The sequence below is a fragment of the Anastrepha ludens genome, chromosome 3 (genome assembly GCF_028408465.1).
Source record: "Anastrepha ludens isolate Willacy chromosome 3, idAnaLude1.1, whole genome shotgun sequence".
NCBI classification, from domain to species: Eukaryota; Metazoa; Arthropoda; class Insecta; order Diptera; family Tephritidae; genus Anastrepha; species Anastrepha ludens.
In genome coordinates, this window is record NC_071499.1 from 62,172,405 (window position 1) to 62,193,476 (window position 21,072).

Consider the following 21,072-nt stretch of genomic DNA (forward strand, 5'->3'; position numbering starts at 1 on the left):
GCACGCCGTACGCAAGTTTGCGTAAAATGTCGCGTAACTCCCTTACCTGTGGATAATATTTAAGGTCCCGTTCATTGTTTTATATTTTGCCACACCGAAGCGAATGTGACTGCCATGAGAGAGAGAGTTTGCTACGTATTCCAAGAACATCGGTTAGTCAACGATCAGGTCAGGTTCGATAACAAAATCCAAAGAAATCACTATTCAATTCGTTATCGTTTCTAGTTTTGAACTTCACGAACCTCGAATACGACCGAAAAATTAAATATTTTCTGTTAAGATACTTTTTCATCTCCGCCGCAGTTTTGACAATAAACAAAATTTACACACCTGAGTATAAGAAACACTGCACGTGATTATGAAGGGTCGATTCCATCCCAGAGAGTGCTTTTGGTTGTGGATTTAGAACTGGTGACATCACTGGGTAACTTTCCTTTGCTAAAATGCGATATCTTCTTGATGGCTGACTTTGAGCTTGGACGATTTTTGGTTGAAGCTGGACGATGCTTATACATATCGTCAAATTGTACATCTTTTTCCCAACCAAACTCGATAATCACATCATCAGCTGTCTTAGCGGTGTCATTTGCCCACCTCGGTGCGAAAAGTTTACCTCGTTAATCTCTTTTTTGTGGATATCGTTAAAGTTCGATATTATGCGGTTAATCTAGAAGTAATCAAGACCTTTAAAGCTTTCCATTCAACGCTTTCGTGAAATAGTTAGTGTCGTGGGTCACACGATAGTTTACTAAGAAAATAGCCAAGGGAGCCATGTGAATGAAATCATATTCCATAAATCATAGAAATATCTATTCCCTTTCCTTTTCCTTCTAATTTTCAAAATGGCAGAGCGATGGTTTATATGACAGATTTTGTATCTTGACACAAATATTCTTAGAGGATAAAAGTCACATAAATGGGCCTTCTTTAGAATAGCGCCCATAAATGCCAGTCGTGCCCCAATTCGTTAATCTAAAACAATGCTAATGGTGGTTGAAGATTATAAAACTGACAATTATTTGTTAAGATTAAGAAAATACCATTTTTTTGAGATTTTTAATGCAGAGAAAATCAAATTTCGATTCCACGCAAGAACGCGACGTTCTTAGTTGTTATTTGACATGTGCAACACCAGCAAAGCAGTGATTGCTTCGGACAATTCGATATGTCGTGATGTGATATGAGTTGCATTACCGCACAAACACACAGGGGTGTATACAAATTTTCTCTACACGCCGCACAGCTCAGGTGACTAAATTCGAAGTGGTTCTAGTTGTGCCTCAATAAAATTTATTTCGAGCCACAGTTGAAAAGAAAAAACAACAACAAAGTGTGTGTATGCTACGTATTAATCAAGTCACGCTTCATCTGATTCTTTCTGCTTTTATGTATTCAAAAATATACAAGTGTTTGTTGCAACTAATGAATTAATTCAATTTTACAGCCTTGAATTGAAGTATTGCTTTAAAAATGCGTTCTTTTGATATTTTCATTAATTAAAAAAAATCATTTACGTCTCTTATGTATGTACGAGTACGGTTGAATAAGTACCCGTGTTTGATGACAGAGGGCGTTCCTGAGAAAAAATAAAAGCACTAAGATATTGGTTCAACGAATTGAAACGTGAGCGAACATCCGTTTTTGATGAGGAGCGGCCAAGACGCCCGGAAGACGGGGTTACTGAGGAAATCATTCAAAACGTTCACGACATGATTCTCGCTCATCGGCGAACGAAAGTGCACGAAGTAACAGAGTGCATAGGTGTGTCGATCGGAACGGCAATTAATATTTTATATGTGAAGTTGAAGATGAAAAAATTGTCGGCCTGATGGATACCGCGATTACTCACAAGCAACAACAATTGGATGCGGCTGTTAACTTCGAAGCAGTGTTTGGAGCGAGATCCGAAGAATTTTTGAGTCGAGTTGTCACCGTTGATGAAACCTGGAGGCATCATTACACACCAGAAACTAAGCAACAATCAATACTATGGATTTCTCCCGGTGAATCTGCTCCAAAGAAGGTGAAAGAAGTCATGGCGGCGATTTTTTGGGATGGGAGCGGGTTGGGTTTCATAGGCTTTTTAGAAAAAGGAAGATCAATCACTGGACAGTACTACAGTGAGTTATTGGACCGCTTTCACAAGAATTTAAAGGAGACGCGACCGCATTTGGCGAAAAAGAAGATGCTGTTTCACCACGATAACACACCAGCTCATTCATTCGGAGTTGTCGCCGCCAAACTGCATGAATTGCGTTATGAATTGCTGCCGCACCCCCCGCATTCACACGATCTGGCTGCCTACGACTTTTTCTTGTTCCCTAACATGACTAAATGATTCGCGGTGAAAAAAATTAGTTCAAACGAGGAAGTCATCGCCGAGATAAAGGCGTATTTCGGAGAGTTTGACAAATCCTATTTTTGGAGGGGTTAAAAAATCGGGCGTAGCGTTGGGAAAGGTGTATCTTTCTAAAAGGGGACTATGTTGAAAAAAAAAAATAAAAAAAATAAAAAAAAAAAATGCTGTCTTCATTTCTTACAGCAACATTAATCGGACCCCCGTCGTATGTACATTAATACACAACTTTTTAGCAGTATAATTATGCCTGACTGCCATTTGTTGAATCACTATTTAAAAACTATCAGCGTGAACGAAAAAAGTTTTAGGTAACTGCGAAGTGCGGAATGTAATTCGAGTAGCTCAACAGACCAAATGGGATCTTAATGATTTTTGGAATACAATAAACTGCATTTTAGAATATGTGGATTGTAGTAGGCCTTCAAAAATGAACCAGTTCTAGACTCATCGTAGAACATAAAATAAAATGGGAAGGATTTGCGTGAAATCTGGTATGGATAGCTTTAAAAACGATTGAAGAAATTTATCACAGCAACTTTCGGAAAGCTCAAACTACGTATGTATGAGTTTAAAAGAGTGATATGAAAAACTATTGGTGTTTCTTAACCAGTATCAAGATGGAAATCTACCTTTTCGACGAGATATTGCGGACCCTTGTGAAAAAAACCAAAAAACAAAGAAAGTAAACATAACTTTTATGTGCTTATAATTTTGTCCAGAGGCATTTTTATACTTAATAGTGAAATATGGATTCACATATGAGGTGTGTATTATTATTTTATACAGGAGAGGCAGAAAAGGGTATTAGCATCAGACACTTAGGTTTGTGAAAACCGTTAACCCTCCGTTGGGCACCCAGGTCCGGTCAGCGTTTTTTTGTTTTTGGTCGTAAATTTAACAAATTTCTATTCTAGTTAACGACTTGAGCTTCCAGGTAGCTTCCTAAAATTTATTTTTTTAATGATTTATGGATATAACCTTTTAGAAAGGATGCTCGAACAGGGCGAAAAAAAGGCTAGACCCGGGTGTCCAAACGAAGGTTGTAAAAAAGGTGTCCAATAGGGTTAATTGAATGCTAGTACTCGATATAAAACATGCATATCCTCATACATATACTTATATATACATACATAAAGAATGGACACGAAAAAAACTAGTCGATTGTGTTAACTCATCACTTGCGTAAAACTAATTGTAAATAAGAAATGAGTACACGTTTTCATAGTATTTGTTGTCATTATTAACTGGGTACTTACTCCCTTCTCGTAACTTCTACGTATTCTTCAAAATTTGATCGGTTAAATGTGAGCTTGTGGAGAAAATTGTGCGCAAAAATGGATATTTGTCACACAATTCCATACCAAAAACGCATAGTAAATAAACGTAAATAGTCCAAAGTACGGTAACTTATGTCTTACAAAAGTTGAATGAAACCTTTTCGGTTAAACAAATACCTGAAAGTGGAAGAAGAAAAAGATTTGTGTCGGAGTCACAAGCCAAAGAAGTGGTGTCATTATTTCGAATAAAAACTTGTCATTCACTTTGAGATGCTGCAAAACAGGTCGAGAGATTACACCCAAAAAGTGTGCAAAAGTGAAGGTTTACGGTCATGTTACGAGATTGTAGGGCCCAATCGACCAGTAAACCAAATAAGAGTGCTAAAGCACGTGCGTAAAAATTATACAGTCAAGACATCCATAAATATTTCTGTGTAGTTATGGGTGAAGACACATACGCCAAAGCAGATTCAGGGCGCTGAGTTTTATACTGCAACAAAAAAGGAGGAGTCCCAGGTGGCTTAAAGCTAGCTAGCTTGGACAAGTTCCCTGAAAAATATTTGGTTTGGTGAGCCATGTGCCAGTATGGTATGAAAAGCAAAACGTTCCTCACCACGGTCACTATAAATCAAGAAATTTATATGAAGCAATGTTTGTAAAAACGTTTGCTGTCATTCATAAAACAACATAAAGACTCAGTTCTGTTCTGGCCAGATTTAGCATCGTGTCATTATAGCCGTCTTACTATGAACTGGTATGAAAACCATGCGGTAAATATTGTTCATTACAATTACAAGCCATTGGGAAATTCTTAAGCAATTGTTAAAAAAAATTGCTAAAAACAAAAAAAAGAAATTAAAAATGAGCAACAGTTTAAAACGAATTGGCAGAGAGTGGCCGTAACAAAAACTAGTCTGCCTATCAAATAATGAGAGGAGCCAAATCTAAATTCCGCCATTTTATTTATAGCAAAAAGAATTTATATAATTTTTTGTTTAACATAGTGAGCTTAATAGGGAAGAAAAAAAAAAGAAAAATTATTTTGATAGCTTATACAAATTTTAGGTTAAATGATTTTCGCCCGACCAATATTTTTCATGCCCATTTTTTATATAACAACATTATAAAGTGTTTTCCAATAAGAGGTGTTATTTTGATATTCAAAGAAAAATGCTATTTTTTAATATAAATGATCGGATGATTATTTCATTATAAAGAGGAAGGTATGCCGTGAATAGGGGAAAATAACATCAGGCAACTGACCACTCCGACCACGCTTACAGGACAATATCCATTTCATGAAATATTCCGTGACCGAATTGCAAAGTGGCTGCCCTATGCCCTCGATAGCCTCACGAGCTCCATCTTTGAGGTCATGAATCGACCCTGAGCTGTTGGCGTAGACCGTTTCTTTTACGTGGCTCCAAAGAAAAAAGTCACAAGGTGTTAAATCACAAGATCTCGGTGGCCAATTGTGATCACCTCTTCGAGAGATAACACGGTCCGGAAACTTTTCCCATAAAAGATCAATGGTTTCGTTGCTTGTGTGGCACGTAGCGCCGTTTTGTTGAAAATAATCGTTGTCTAGATCAATACCATCCAATTCCGGCCATAAAAAATCGTAAAGCAGCTCTTCTGTTTAACACCTAACACCTGTTATTGGAAAACCCTTTATTTAACAACTTCGAAGTACAGTAGTTGCTTCTGTACAGTGAATGCTAATACGAGTCTAATACAAGTGAGAATAATTATGTGAATACGAATGCGTGTGAGTATGAGTATGAGTATGAGTATTAGTAAGAGTGTGAGTATGAGTATAAGTATGAATATGGATATGATTATAAGTAAACGTATGAGTATGAGTATGAGTATGAGTATGAGTATGAGTATGAGTAAGAGTATGAGTATGAGTATTAGTAAGAGTATGAGTATGAATATTAGTATGAGTATGAATGTGAGTATGAGCATGAGCATGAGTATGAGTATAAGTATGAATATGAATATGATTATGAATAAACGTATGAGTATGATTATGAGTATGAGTATGAGTATGAGTATGAATATGAGTATGATTATTAGTGTGAGTATGAGTATAAATATAATTATGAATAAAAGTATGAATATGAGTACTAATATGAGAATAATTATGACTATTAACATGAATATGAATACTAATACGAATAAAAAAACGAGTACGAATGGGCGTACCAATATGAATACGAATATGAAAATGGCTATTTACGGGAATACGTATACAATATGCAATATGCCGCTACACATCCGTATCTTGTCAGTGCTAAATACACTCACATTTGTTATTACATCTGCATATAACATCCGTTGATTTATTGCATTTTACCTTCAACTTCTGCTAGAGCAAATAAAATATTTATGATTAAAATGGAAGTTTATTACTGTTATTGTTTTTGTTGTTGTATTATATCCGTTCCGTAAGTTGGACATGCACTAATGCAGCTGATTTATCGAACCTGTTCGTCAGCGAATTAAGACATAAAAATATTGCGCATAAGCTAACAGATATTTAATATAAAATAATTGCTTGGCAGGAGACCATTCAAGAAATCAAAACAAAAAGAGAAGAATTTCAACTTAAAACAATGGGATACATGTTTGCATGTGTGTGTGTGTGTGTGTGTGTGTGCAACAATAAAGAAAAGGCCAGTTGCTATTAAAATGAGTGTAATAAGTTTATTAAACCTCGTTACGTAACAATGGTGTACAGCTGCCGTTGATGTTGCAACATGTTGCATGCATCTTGTTATTGCATAAACAATTGGTATTTAACAATCTACACATCATAATCATGAGGCGGTTGTTATGCACAGTTAAGTTAACCTTTTGTGGCACTCCAATAAAATTGTGGCTGGAGAAAATTTAATAAATTCGCTTTACACTCATATAAATATATGTAAGTATAGTTGTATGTGTGTATACATATGTAATGCCAGTGTAAGGTAGCACTCATTTTTGGTACTTACAACATAGCTTATATGAATGTGTGTATGTACATACACCCTGTACAAACATATGCACTCATATATACTTAGTAATAGCAGCAGCCACAGCCACAGCCAACGCTGAGCCCTGAAAGCTAAACGCTAAACACTCGTGGTGCCTCTTAGCCAGGTACTAGCCGCAATTCAATATGCTACCGCTCTTATGTGCAAGTACAAATGTTCATTTATCGATATGTGTGCATAAATACATATGTACAAGCAAAATCACAAGCTTACCCCAAACGTACTTTTTATACGTCAGATATGTACATACGTCACCACTATCATCGTCAACCTCTTCGTTTTTGTCAAGCAGCATATTGGCATGATTACATAATTTTGGTGCAAGAAAACAAAAAACCAATTCATATAATAAAATTTTATTCACTCTCAACTCAACTCAATACAAATGAAAATTGCAAAGTGCTGCAAAAGATATTATTTGTCTAACTGCATCGCTATGTGTGCACAAAATTGCTGCAACGGCGAGTGGTGCTTTCAAGATGACACACTTTGGTGGTGCTGCAACGCGTTTGAATAAATATATACAAGTGTAGTGGGTACATGTGGGTACATATTCGTTTGATTTTTCACTCTACTTGCATTTTCGTAATACTATTTCGAGAGGTAACAACTGGCATCTGTATCGAAAGCGCAAAACAAAGTAAGTATTTACAGTCAAAGCTCCAAATGTGAACAAACAAGTGTTTGCAGTCCGTTATGATAAGTATGCAAATCTTGATTAAATGAGTTAAAATAAGGAGTCTTTCAAAAGTGACGCCAGATCACAGTAGTTAATAATACCCAGACGGAAAGCAGATGTAGAATTTATACCACAGAAACTTGTTTGGAAATGGTCGATCTTTTAGAATACCATATTGCATATCGCAAAACTCGCGATTAACGCAATGCGGTATTACAGTGTGAAATAAGGTTTGAAAGTTAATCTAACCAAACCAAAAGTAGCAGTTTTCAGAAAATGTAATAATAGTGCAGCTAATTGAAGCAGATAAAACAAAACTGCAAGCCTTCGAACGAAAAGTACTCAGAAGAATTTTCGGAGCAATCAAAGATCACGGCGAGTGGCGGATAAGATGGAACGACGAGCTAGATCAACTGATAAAGGGCGAAAATGTTATACGGTTGATCAAAGCGCAGCGGTTAAGATGGCTGGATCACATTACAAGAATGGACGGTACGAGGGCACAGAAGAAAATCGTAAAAGCCAGAGCGTTCAACACTAGCGTTCAATAGGAAATCCGGGAACAAGATGGACCGACGAACTAGAGGACGGCATCAAGAAACCTAGGATAACGAACTGGAAAAAAGTCGCAAGCGTTCGAGACGTATGGAGGTCCCACGTGCCGCAGGCCAAAGCTCACAAAGAGCTGTAGAACCAAAATATGATGATGAATAATAAGGCGGGGAATAAGTTCGTAGCGTTTTCGCCGGAGCCTTAAGTTAATCAATTATATATTCGCCATTGCTATTCACAACCTCTTCGCTCCTCTCGACCAATTTGTTGACGCCGTTCTGTCAAAAGTCGCCTGATCTGAAGAAGTTGTTGAGCCAGTTTTTAAGGAACTCTTTGTAATCGGTCGGTGCAAGGTCCGGAGAATACGGCAGATGCTGAAGTAGCTCCCATTCGAGCTCTTGGAGTGCGCTTTGACGACTTATACAACAGGAGTCCAGGCTTCGTCGTTTGACCATGCCGATCAGGTCTTTTGAGTTGAATATCCTCATTCACGCGGTGTAGCTGGGCAATGTAGAGCTCATTGTTGACCGTGGTATTCTTTTCGAGCATTTTCCAGTGTACCATGGCCTCCCAGTCGCGTCAAACATATATCATGATCTTTTTTGGACTCGCGGCTTTGACGTATCTACTGGCGCCACCCACTCCTTTCTTTGCTTCATATTGATGTATAGGTAGAAATGGCGATGTTTGTGGCCGCGTGTTGCTCGATGGCGGGCGAGAAGCTGAGAAGCAGTTTGAAGGCGACTTTCTTTGCTTTCTTCGTTGAGCTTGTGAGGCACTCAGACTCCCAATTTTGCGGTTAATCCCATTGAATGAAGACGGTTAAAAATCGTTTTATGATCGCAGTTCATTTTCCGTCAATTCACGACTGGTTTGGCGACCGTTCCCCATCAAAAGTGATGTAAGACCTTCTTCATCGAGTTCGAAAGGTCTTCCACGTGTCATCGACGTCAAAGTCGCCATTTTAGAACTTTGGAAACCAATTCTGTGCTTTAGACGCGGCTATGACATCTTCTGCTTCGGCAGCTTTTTGACCTCGATGAAAAACAAGAAGAGCAGGTGTCGAAAATTTTGATTTTTGCCTCCTGGGTATTCCATTTCTAAGCCTCAAAATTAATAAAAAATTTAATATTTTTGAGTTATTTAATTTTTTATTAATTTTTAGCTTTCTTGAGCAGAAAGAGTTCTATCAAATGAATACTTTCCCTTTGCCAAAGAGCAAACAAATCGTTGTAAAATCAAAGAAAATATAAAAACGCTATGAATTTATTCCCCAACCCAATAGAATACCGAGTTGCTACAGTTCGATATAAGAAGATGAGCCCGTGGAAATTGTAAATGAATACAGATACTTGAGAGTTTTTGTTACATTTCAAATTATCATATAAAAATCACGTGAGCTTAAAAATTTAAGACTCCAAAAAATGCCAGTAAAGCAACATGGCTCAAATATATGAACCACCTTCTTATTTATGCTCGTATTTCCAAAATAGGTATGAAGACTTTCGATGCTGCCTCAAGGCGTATTCATCCAGTCATTTCTTAAACTCACCCACTCACGGGAAGAACTTTTTACTTTACCTAATATTTCAAGAGCGTACGTAGGTTCGAATGACGGCGAAACACCAAAATTAAGAAAAAGTTTTTCCTAATAGCGGTCGCCCCTCGGCAGGCAATGGCAAACCTTCGAGTGTATTTCTGTCATGAAAAAACTCTTCATAAAAATATCTGCCGTTCGGAGTCGGTGTAAAACTGTAGGTCCCTCCATTTGTGGAACAACATCAAGAGGCACGCCTCAAATAAGAGGAGGAGCTCGGCCGAACAACTAACAGAAATGTACGCGCCAATTATTTTTATTTTTTTTATTTTAAATATTTATTCAAAACGTCTTTTTTTTTAATTCCAAATAAATACTCAACGAAATTCCAAATGAAGCTCATACGAGAATTGTTCCTGTGCCTCCTTCAGTGTAGTCTTCCGTGTTTCTGGCATAGTGAATGAGAAGACCACAACTCCAACAAACATTATCACACCCGCAGTGATGCAGAAGACAAATTCGTTATGCGTAGTAAATGTGAAAGTGCATACAATGATAAGATCCACCATATACTGAACGATGACTGTGAGAGCAATGAAAAAGCGTTTCCATTGTAACGGGAACGCCTCTCCAAGATAAACAGTTGTACTTGGCGCAAATATACCACCGAAAATTTGGGCAATCATAAGCAGCGCGCACGCAATTGCCATTTTGGTGCTATCTGCCACCCATAAAGGATTATGAAAGATAATACCAACACCAATGGTCATGCCGGCAACACACAACAATGAGAATAGGCTCACCGCCTTGCGACCAATTGCATCCATTGTTGCCCAACCCACCAAAGCACCCATCGCTGCAAGCAGCCCATAGAGTATCGGCGGCCAATTGACAATTGATATTACATTGCTAATTCTTTCAGACAATATTAAGGCTTGAGTTATCGGCAGTGCTACGATAAATGAAAGCATCGAACGATATACCAAAACCCTCAGCAAGGGGCTTAAACTCCAAAGCAAACTCTTTTTGGATGATATGGATTCGTTGATAGTCACATACTCTTTGAGTTTGTCAAAAATGGCTTGTTTGCTATTCGACATTATGTTTGGCCGGTATAGACGAACTACACAATTCAGAGCCTCAGGTTCATCACCTTGGCGTAAGTGAAGAACTGGCGATTCGATCGAAGTGTATGACAGAGCCAATGCAACCACGCCGAAGACTATGCAAAATATACCCTGAAGGCAATAAGGGTTAAATTCGAGCTCTTCACTCCAAAGCGCTGTATATAAAATTTGAATGTAGGCACCGGCTATTAGACCAATCTGTTCCAAAGATAAACAAAAACCGCGATGATACTCTGAGGCAATTTCGCTGGCATGTATGATGAACGAGACGGTGGTGAGACCGATGGCGATGCCATTCAAATAACGTGCAGCTATCAGTGCTATCGTATTCTCACAAGCAGCGATCGTCACAATGGCTGAAACATTGACCAGCAATGTTGGCGAGACCTGTAGAGAAGACAAAATATGAATGCTTGCTTGAGTGTTTGTTGTTGTATTGCTTTTTTTCCAAGTGACTTGTAACTGTAATTGTACTTACGATAAACAAGCGTCTACGCGTCCAATTGATAAGCAGTGCAGCGAGTACACAACCAATTGCGATACCAATAAACCAGCAAATTTTGAAGTGTAAATCATATGCGTAGAAGCTCCATCCCACACTAACAGCTAAGTGAAAGCCGCCAGTTAGGAAAACGAAAACATCTGTGAAGAAATCGTAACTTTTAGTAACTTTTTGCTATGAATTCAATAGCTGACCTGATACCAAAGAATTCGATTGCGGCTGATTTGTCCAAAATTGTCCAGGGCTGTCTACATAGTTAATTGTGGCCATAATGTGAAATAAACTCTAAGCTAAAACAAAAAGAAAAAAAAAACGCAAAAAACGTTTTCTTTTACCACATTTGTGGTTCTGCCTCGTATGAGGGTTCGAAAGTACTGAGTAGAGAAGCTTTTGTATTGGCGCTAGGCTAGTTGATTTTTTGCTTTTTCTTCACCAACCAAAAAAAGGAGGTAATCAATTCGGCATACATTTTCTTTAACTACACGACTTTACACTGAAAACGAGTAGCGGAATGCGTTGGTGCATGATTACTATTCGCGAGTGCCTAGTCTCGAATCTCCGTGTATTAACATCAAACGGGACCACGGGAACCAATAAAAGATTAATTGGCGGAAAAAGTTAGTTCTAGTAGCAGTCACCCCTTGACAAGCCATGCAAAATCACCAATGGATTTCTGCACTAAAAAGTTATTCATAGCGAAGCTTCTCTTCCTAAGCCACAAAATACTAAGGGAGCTGTAAGTTTTTTGTTCGTTCTTTTCGCGCGAGCAACTAAGTTTATAGCTTGTATAAATAGTTTTATAGTGTTCCCCGCAAAAAGGGTAAATATTTCAGAGACTTTTTTTGTGAAACCCTAAATCTTATCCGTCAAAAGTCAAACAGACCAATCAGTGATGCCATTGACTACCTTGTAGATAAATCTCAAGGAAAGAACAATTCGTCTATTTTCCATATAACTCAGACTAATTAACAAAACCCGAGAATCGTGAGATAAGAAAGGAGCCTCAAAGGTTATTTTCAAGTTTAAAAGGAGCCATCTTTATTTTTAAAAAGAGCCGCCCCTTCAAACACTATAGATGGATATTATTCGCTTGATGTGACAATAAAATGTTTTGACACCATACCAAGAGTAATAACCACACAACGCCTAGCTGATAAGTGAAACTGAAACCATTTTAGGAGTGAGGAATGAAATGGAGTTTAAGGTGAAATCAGAGAAATTTGTAGGTTGACTTGTGTTAAAAGAAAATTGTTTCTTCCATTGATTTTAATGAAACTAATGTCAAATCTCATTTATTTGCTCATTAATTAATCCTATCCCCCATAGCTGAACTCGGCTTGTTTAAAAAAAAATTATGTAGCATAATAAGAAAAAAAAAATTTATATTTTTCACTTAAAATTGTTTACTCTTACCAGTTTTTATTGAACTAAAATTCTGGTACTGCTTTTTTTACGAAAGGGGTTTTCTCATTATCAAAAATTAACTAATTTCACTGATAATACTGCATATCTGATTGGGAAATTGTTGTTGTAATGATATGGAATGCTCTTCTGTCAACACGATATCATGTATCATACATACATACATACTTGTATATATGTATGTATAAGTATACACATAATCTTCTCTTTGATTCATTAGTATTATCGTAAACGGGCCAACATGAAGTTCCTGGAATTATATTCTATAAATTATTGATAAAAAACAAAAATATTGCACTACCTGAATACCACTGGATATTCACACATTACACAGTACTACGAATTTAGCTTTTATTCATAGGAACAGAAAAGTTTTGTGGAACATTTTAATCCTCAAATGTTTCATTTAGACATATTTTATTTGTGGTAAATTTGACACGCAAAAAGGAAAGTGAGGTCGTTAACAGTAAGCGAATTTAAAATCTCAGATATAAATAATCATAAAGTGAGATGGACCGATAAACATACACGACTATATCGACTAAGATCGTCGTTCCGATCATTTTGATAGAAAATGTTTATGGATTATCTTCTCTACCTGTTTCTGCTTCTTCTAATACTTACAAGCAAATCCTTGTTGTTTGGCCGGGCTCCTTCTCCTACATAAATTAAATAAAATTATATACAAGGTTTCATAAGGTTAATGAAAAAAACATTAGAGAAAGACAAATCAATCTAGATAGGAGAAGAGCTCCGGCAGACCTCATTAAGAGCGCGAGCAATTTGCGCGTTGCGGGCAAAATTGCTTTTGTTATTACTCCCATAAAAATGGTAGAAATTTCAAAGTTCTCTTCTTGGAACATTAATGTTTATTTTTTTTCAGAAGAGCTTCACAGTCGAAATCTCTCTTTATAATGACATATGCAAAAGTTGAGTAAAGAACAGATCTTTCTATAGGTTTGAGATTTAAAAGAAGTAAACGAAGTTCATATGAAGAAAAGGTTTCAGTTAATCGTAAAGACCGCAAAGCAAACTTAAGAAAACCCTTTTTTAATGTTCCCCTATTCGGCCGCCGTAGCCGAATGGGTTGGTGCGTGATTACCATTCGGAATTCACAGAGAGACGTCGGTTCGAATCTCGGTGAAAGCAAAATTAATAAAAAAACATTTTTCTAATAGCGGTCGCCCCTCGGCAGGCAATGGCAAACCTCCGAGTGTATTTCTGCCATGAAAAAGCTCCTCATAAAAATATCTGCCGTTCGGAGTCGGCTTGAAACTGTAGGTCCCTCCATTTGTGGAACAACATCTACACGCACACCACAAATAGGAGGAGGAGCTCGGCCAAACGCCTAACAGAAGTGTACGCGCCAATTATTATTATTATTATATTTATTGAGAACTGATGACAAGGTCACCAAAAAATATTGGCCTACTCAAGGTGAGAACATATAAAAGTGGTGTGAAACAATTTTAATGTGTTTGGGTCCGAGAACTCCGAGCTATTCTGCCGTATGAAATTCAAAGCCCGCCGTAACTCCTCGATACGTTTAAATAGCGTTTGATGTGTAGTTTAGTAGTGTTGTAACGAATTTTCAAGCCTTTGAATTTGCGTTGCTTGTTCGCTTATTATTTTAAATAACTGTTCTTCGCCGAATTCCCCACAGCTGCTATCAGAGCTGCGACTGAAGTTTACCACAGAAATTTCTTGACAGTAGTTTTTTCTTCAACCAATGCTGAACTGACGGCTGTATTGCTGGCTACTTCTTTTATTCCTAGAATCGTTATTGCACCTACAACGGGTTCGTAAAGTGTTTGTACCATATAATCAATCAGGGTAAAAAAAAATCGATTTTGGTTTATTTGAGAAAATGAATGTACATAATCTCAAGAATGTTGTGTCCAAATTTTAAGTCAATCGGTGCAAAACTCACAAAGTTAGAGCATTATAACCGTTGGCCGCTCCGACTCGGCTACCTGCTATGGTCGAACACCATTGACACATTTTCTGGAAAACGACGTTTTTCAAGTCGGTGGACACTTTTTCTCTGAATCTACTCGGCCGATCTTCCTGAAATTTTGTACACACTTTCTCTACATAATTACCGAGGTAACCATGGGAGGATTTTTTTTTCAATTTTTATTTATTTTATTGTACAATAAACAATATTATGCGATTTATCGTCTAAAAATCGCACTTCTACTTCAAATGTTAAAAAAAAATTGAAAAAAAATTTTTTTTTATAAAAACTCGACAGGGTTACCTCGGACAATTGATTACCTAATGAAAACTCTTTGATTTTTTGATTTCAGATGATCCAATGCTGGGAAAAACTGTCCACGGCAAATTGCCTTTTTTTCGAGACGTCTGCGTAGATCTGCTGTCAACGGCTCAATTTTGTATATTTTCTTGTGAAAATTTTTGAAAATATTTTTGAAATATGAGTTTACAGTATACTAATTGGATAAATAAATTTACATGAATCATCTTTCCAAAAAAAATTCATAAATAAGTGTATATTTTTAGTGGAATTAACCCTACCCCCGCCTTAATATCCGCAGGCTTTTGAATCAATCTAGTATGCCTATTTTCCAGTACAAAGTATTTTTTTTCAATGCAGGTTAAAGCAAGCTTAAAGCCTATCTAAAAAACACCAAATATATCAAATTTAATGATTTATTTTAAACGGAAATTCCTTTGCTGATACAAATACTACGAGCAGGATGAATAACCCTTTTTAATTATTTTTTATTTAACCTGTTTTTTATGTTTTTATAAAATAATAGTACATTTTACAACAAAAACCATGTAACACAAAGCTCCAAAAACTTCCTAAGATGGTTTTTATATAGAAAATTCTCATCATCGTATGCAAAAAAAAGATTGTCAAAAATTCGACTCTCACTTTATCATAATAAAATTGAATTGGCTATAAAACTGCATACTCAGAATTTTCCAAAACATTTTTTAATTCAGAATAAAAAGTGGTTTTTATGAGGAGCTTTTTGCCTGCCGAGGAGCGACCGCTATTAGAAAAACCTTTCTTCATTTCGGTGTTTCATGCACGGACATTCGAACTTATGCACTTCCGAATGATAGTCACGCACTAACCAATACGGCTACGTCGGCCCCGTAGTCTCTTACAAAACACAAACAATTTAAAATTGAAAAATTATAATAATAAAAAAAGTGTACACAAAAATAATTAAAACTCGGAAATCCGTCACGCTGTTAAAATTTTGAACACAGGTGTACCTACATAAGCTCGTATGCTTAATATACAAAAACTACCGAGATAAGTAAATGTGTGGTATTTTCGTGGGGATTTCTCAAAAGAAGAGGTAATAAATCCATATGTGTCTCTCTTGTTTTCTTTTTCGGTACTTTTTTCATGTATGAATCAGAAGCGTGAATGAACCAATTTTTGGATTCTATTCGGGGAGAAGTGCAATCTGTAAGAAGATTTTAAAGAAAACCACTACTAAATTCGAAATAACATTTTGCGACAGTTGAAGTCAGTACACTTATGTGTTGGTAGAGACCAATCCTCAAGTAGCAAAATAAATCAACTAGTGGGTGTAATGGGTAAAATTGCTTAACCACCAACTGCAACAGTGAGCAGCGTACATCCAGAAAACTCACCTCTAAAAGCTGACTCACCGCTGTGATCAATGCATGAATTCTTTTTTTTTTTGTAAATCTTCAATAAAACGAAAGTAAGGCGGAGCTGAATCAGGCGCCGTTGATGGAGCAGCTCCATAAACCAATTCATTAAGGACACCACAAATTTTGAGTTATCTTTGAGGTGTGCGTTCTAGGTAGTTGTCAATGAAATACAAGTAAATTAAGTTACGAAGCAAAATCTTAATATTGACCTTTGCAATTGTCTAACTTTACTTTTATAAAATTATTCTAATGATGTTCCCACAATTTTCTTTATGATAAGGTAAAATTAATCCATTCAGCATTTAGCCTACAACTTCATTGTATTCATTTTCTGTCCGCTGCCACGATGAGTCTCCTTAAGATGCAACTTCATTTTGGTGAATAAGAAAAAGTCACCAAGACGATATCAGGTATAAGAAGATAGTTCACATACGAGTATGTTGAAATCCTTTCTTTGGACAAGAAAAACTTTTAACAATAAACGACGAATGTGCCGGCGTGTTTTGTAGTAGCGCAAAATCTCTGTCATTCTTGTCGACTTCTATCTGCAGGCAAATCATGCGCCCTGAAACTACTCCAGAATGTCAACAAAGAACTGTTTGGTCCTTAAATGTCTGCTAAAAACATATTCTCGGTGAATAATGCCGCCAAAACCATGATCAACATTTTTCTCAGTCGCGACTTCGATGTTCTGTCAAAGCACACCTCGAGTACGCCAACAAAAGAGCATCCGCAACTGTAACAGAGCTGCCGAGACTGATGTTAAACGTACAAAATGCGACATGTATCATACTTCCGAGGACTATCCGAGAACTGCCTGGCGTGTATCCGCTAGACATACTAGTAATGGGAGCTGCCCAAAATAGCGAGAACACAGAGGCCCAAATGCATTCCGAACCTAAAGCTTTGGCTAATGAGGTCACATGGAGAAGTTGACTTTTACCTGACCCATTTCTTGAGTAGACATGGCTGCTTAAAAGCTTATATACACAGGTATACACCACGACAACTATCCCTATTGAGTTTACTGCGACGAAAACGTTATAGAAGAAAGAAAAAGAAAAATTCCATAGAGCTTTTGGAGAACTTCCTTCGCTGGAAACATTCGAGTAACATATGCTGCGCTCGAAAGAATAGTGTGAGGAGGCATGCGATTTAGTGGCCGAGATTATGAAAGAGATGAGGCGTCTGAAAAGACTGAGACACAGCAGCGACGGCTAATCGCCTTCTTCGCGATGTAATATTTAACGCTAGCTCCGCGACGAGAGGTGATGAAAATAAACGGGCTAGCCACTTGAGGGTAGCGAGCTACCACAATGCCTATGAACAAAAAAACAGTTTCAACCCACCTCTGAACGGCAGATGGGATTAATAGTGGCTATTTTCATAGCAGAAATACACTCGGAGGCTTACCATTGCCTGCAGAGTGGTGACCGCTTTTAATAGCGGAATGCCAGTGAGAAAGATAGTCTAGCAAAACAAGTATAAAATACAAATCAAACTTGCAATCGACTTCAAACATTGACGGAAACTAGATCAGGTTAAATGGTAGCCCAAAAAAGAGGCGAAAAATCAGATTCGTCCTCTGTGATGCCATTACAAAGGAAAACAAAAGCAACGGGAACAAAAGGAAGTATCCCTCTTTGCTAGCATACATACGAGTACACTATGCAAACCAATTTCGGTTCCCCAATTATAACTAAATTTAAAAAAACTTAACTTGTCACACTTGCCTGTGAATGCCTCGAATTTTATGAGCGACATATTCGAATGCTTCCGAGCTAAAGGTAGAGTTTCTCTCAGCCGATAGCTTAGTCGAGCTGTTAATTCGATAGACGCTCAATGTAGAGCTCGCAATATTACTTCTCACCTATCCGCCGACTAAAATGTTTGAAGTGCAATCTGATGCGGTTCAATGGTGCCGATCGCCCTCTTATAGTAAAGGGTGATCAATTTAGAGGTATCGGATTTTAAATTGAAAAAAAAACAACGAAAATTTAAATTGATTGGGCAATCTTTATTATTTTTGTGTAGAACCATTCAAATTTACTTTTTAAAAATAATCTCTTTTAAATATTGGCCGCAACTGCGCCGAATTTCGGCCATCCGTAAAAACCAATTTTGAATGACTCGTTGGAGTACTTCGGCCGGTGTATCGTGAATAACTTTAGTAATGTTGGCTTCCAATAACTTAATCGAAGCTGGTTCATCCACAAATCATTTAGACATTACATGTCTCCATAAATATATTAAAAGTCCAAAGGTGCGATATCGCACGATCTTGGTGGCCAATCGACCAATCCACTGGTCCAAGATGAGATATAATATAAATTGCTACCCGACGCAACAAATCCATTGTTTCATAGGTTGTATGACAGGTAGCGCCATCTTGTTAGAAACAAGATCACGGGCTTCACTTTTTGGCATCAAAAAATAGTTTATAATGGCACTATAGAGGTCGCCACTCACCGTTACATTGGCACTAGCCTCGTCTTTGAAGAAATATGGGCCGACAATTCCTCCAGCCTACAGACCACACCAAACGGTTGTTTTCAATGGACGTAATGGCTGTTTTTGAATGTCTTCGGGTTGCTCTTTAGCCCAAATACCGCAATTTTGCTTATTGACATGGACTTCATCGCTGAACACTATAGGTTGGCTTGAACGCGCGTTGAACACTTTTCACAGAGCATTGGATGTAACGAGCAATTATATGTGGCGTTCCTCATCATCATCGAACGGCTGTTAGTCAGCTAGTGTGCGTACTCATGACAGACCAGGCCAATGTACGCTCTTGTAGTCCAACTCAACTTAAATATCGGCCGATAAAAAGACTTTAGTGTGCGGGAGCTCTAATATAAATCTTGAATTGTCAGCACTAATATTGGCTACTAGTATCAGAAGGCGCCTGCTGCTCATAAACTTGGTTGCGGCGCTTTGAGTGTATTTATCTTCTACAAATACACATTAACGGACATTGAGTGCGTTTTTATTATTGACGATTATAAAGTTGTATTATTTACGATCGTGCAGAAGGGAAAAAGCTTTAGCCCGCAAGCTTTTTTATAGCTGTTAATATCGTACCCAATTTTGTGTGTATATCGCATACCTATGAGGAACGATAGAATACAAGATTGCGCCCTCACATGAACCGTGACGCCAGTACAGAAAATAAGCGAAAAAAATAATAGAAAGAATATTCGATAAATCGCACGTGCATAGATTTGCGCACAAAAGTTTGCTTATTTTCGGTACGGATGTCATTCAATTGTCAAACTCGCTAAAAGTAAAGTAGAGGTTTTCGCTAGAAACTCTCTTCTGAAGTCTCTACATCGTGTTTACCTATCTATACGCAAGAATGATGGATTACAAGGTGTGTCCCTTCGAAATATAATTGTAAGTGTAACTTGGGCTGCTACGTCATCGGGAATGCGGTATTTCATACGCCCGCTCATTTCACTCGCATTCACACACTCGTCCAATCATGAGTAATGGCTGCGTTGACTTTTTCGTGTATCACCAATCTCAGAAAATCTGCTGATTCGTTCAAAATCACTGAGAGCCAGCTAAAGGTGTTCGCCACACCTCTGAATTCTGTACAGCGCAAAATATACCCACATATTTAAATTTACAAAGCTCATCATGGGTTTCATATCAGTTCGTTGATAAGATAGGTTGGCGTCAGTTGGCAAATGCTTTTGCAACTTCAAAATTATAAATAAAAACAAAATTACTTTAAAGGATAATATTGAGAATTATATGAGCTTTTCAGCATAAACATTTTTATTAAGCCTTACTAGCCGCTAAAACATATGGCTTAAAGAAAAATTCGCTTTTGTCGGTATAAATAAAAGGCCATATGATATTTTATATGTAAATATATGCATACATATTTATGTACTGCCACACCTGTATGATAAAATATTTGTCATTTTGAAATTTAAAGTAATTGTATTAAAAAATAGTAACGCACACACTGAGCGATCAAATGCAAATGAAGCGTGGAATTAGGCGCTGTCACACGCTGATAAGCGGAGACATTTTAAATGCAGCAAATTAAGTTGAGCGAGTTTTTAATGCCACTGATAGAAGTAGAACCCATTATTTGATAAGAAGAGGTGAATGCAGTAACACCTAGCTATCATAGAGCAAAATGAGTCATGTTTATAAAATTCAGGCGCGCACTATAGCGAAGCGATAAATGATGTGGTTAGACCGGCCCTCAGCATGCTTTCAGATAAATGCGTACCACTCAACGACATCTGAACTCTGTGCGAGATGATGCAGTAGACTCAACAACAGGCACGCCTATCATCATCTTTGCAGTAGCCTTGTAACACTGGAGCGAGCCTATAGACATTGTATGCTTCCTGCTTTCTAGAAATATCGAGCCAAAGTATGCAGAGAATGACACTTGGCGAAACACCTTGGTTATATTGAGCATTGCTTCTACATTTGCTGCATTCGCAACAAGAACAACGAGAATAAATTCTTCAGCCCTTTTTGTTTTTGATTTAAACTACGTATGCTAATATAGTAATACATAGTTGTTCCTACTGTAGGGCTGTTTTTTTTTTTCTACTCAGTAAAATAAGCTTTACGTTGTGAGCCAATAACTAACTAAAACGTGCCCTTTAACTCCTTGCGTTTTTTCAACTGCCTGACTAGATAAATTTACTATTTAGCTCCGGAGCCACGGCAAGGCGAGACAATTTTCTCCTCTAACCAGTAAAGTGAGCTTTACTTAGTGAGCAGATAAACTCTTCCAAACTTTTTTCTCTTTTTTAACTGTTTCACCAATGTATTTACTCGCTGAAGGAATTTTGTGAGTCTGGGCGAGTTTTCTTTTCGAACCAGTAAAGTTCGCTTTACTAGGCGAGCCGATAAACTTTTCTCAAACTTAAAGTGAACTT

At 37.4% G+C, this 21,072-nt stretch overlaps 1 protein-coding gene across 1 annotated transcript; it reads right to left on the reverse strand.

Moving 5' to 3' along the window:
- Positions 1 to 9,775: 9,775 nt before the first annotated feature.
- Positions 9,776 to 11,430, reverse strand: LOC128856495 (arabinose-proton symporter-like). The gene is made up of 3 exons (XM_054091797.1): positions 11,269 to 11,430; positions 11,051 to 11,214; positions 9,776 to 10,959 (listed from the first exon to the last, which is right to left on the reverse strand). The coding sequence occupies exons 1-3, from the start codon at positions 11,342 to 11,344 to the stop codon at positions 9,823 to 9,825; spliced, it is 1,377 nt and encodes a 458-aa protein (XP_053947772.1). The 5' UTR covers positions 11,345 to 11,430; the 3' UTR covers positions 9,776 to 9,822.
- Positions 11,431 to 21,072: the final 9,642 nt, after the last annotated feature.

What these genes read in the sequence shown, in the direction of transcription:
- LOC128856495 (XM_054091797.1), bottom strand. Translation starts at nt 11,344, where the DNA reads ATGGCCACAATTAACTATGTAGACAGCCCTGGACAATTTTGGACAAAT. An exon ending in ATCGAATTCTTTGGTATCAG is followed by an intron (nt 11,215 to 11,268) that starts GTCAGCTATTGA and finishes ATTTCTTCACAG; the next exon opens with ATGTTTTCGTTTTCCTAACT. An exon ending in CGCGTAGACGCTTGTTTATC is followed by an intron (nt 10,960 to 11,050) that starts GTAAGTACAATT and finishes TCTTCTCTACAG; the next exon opens with GTCTCGCCAACATTGCTGGT.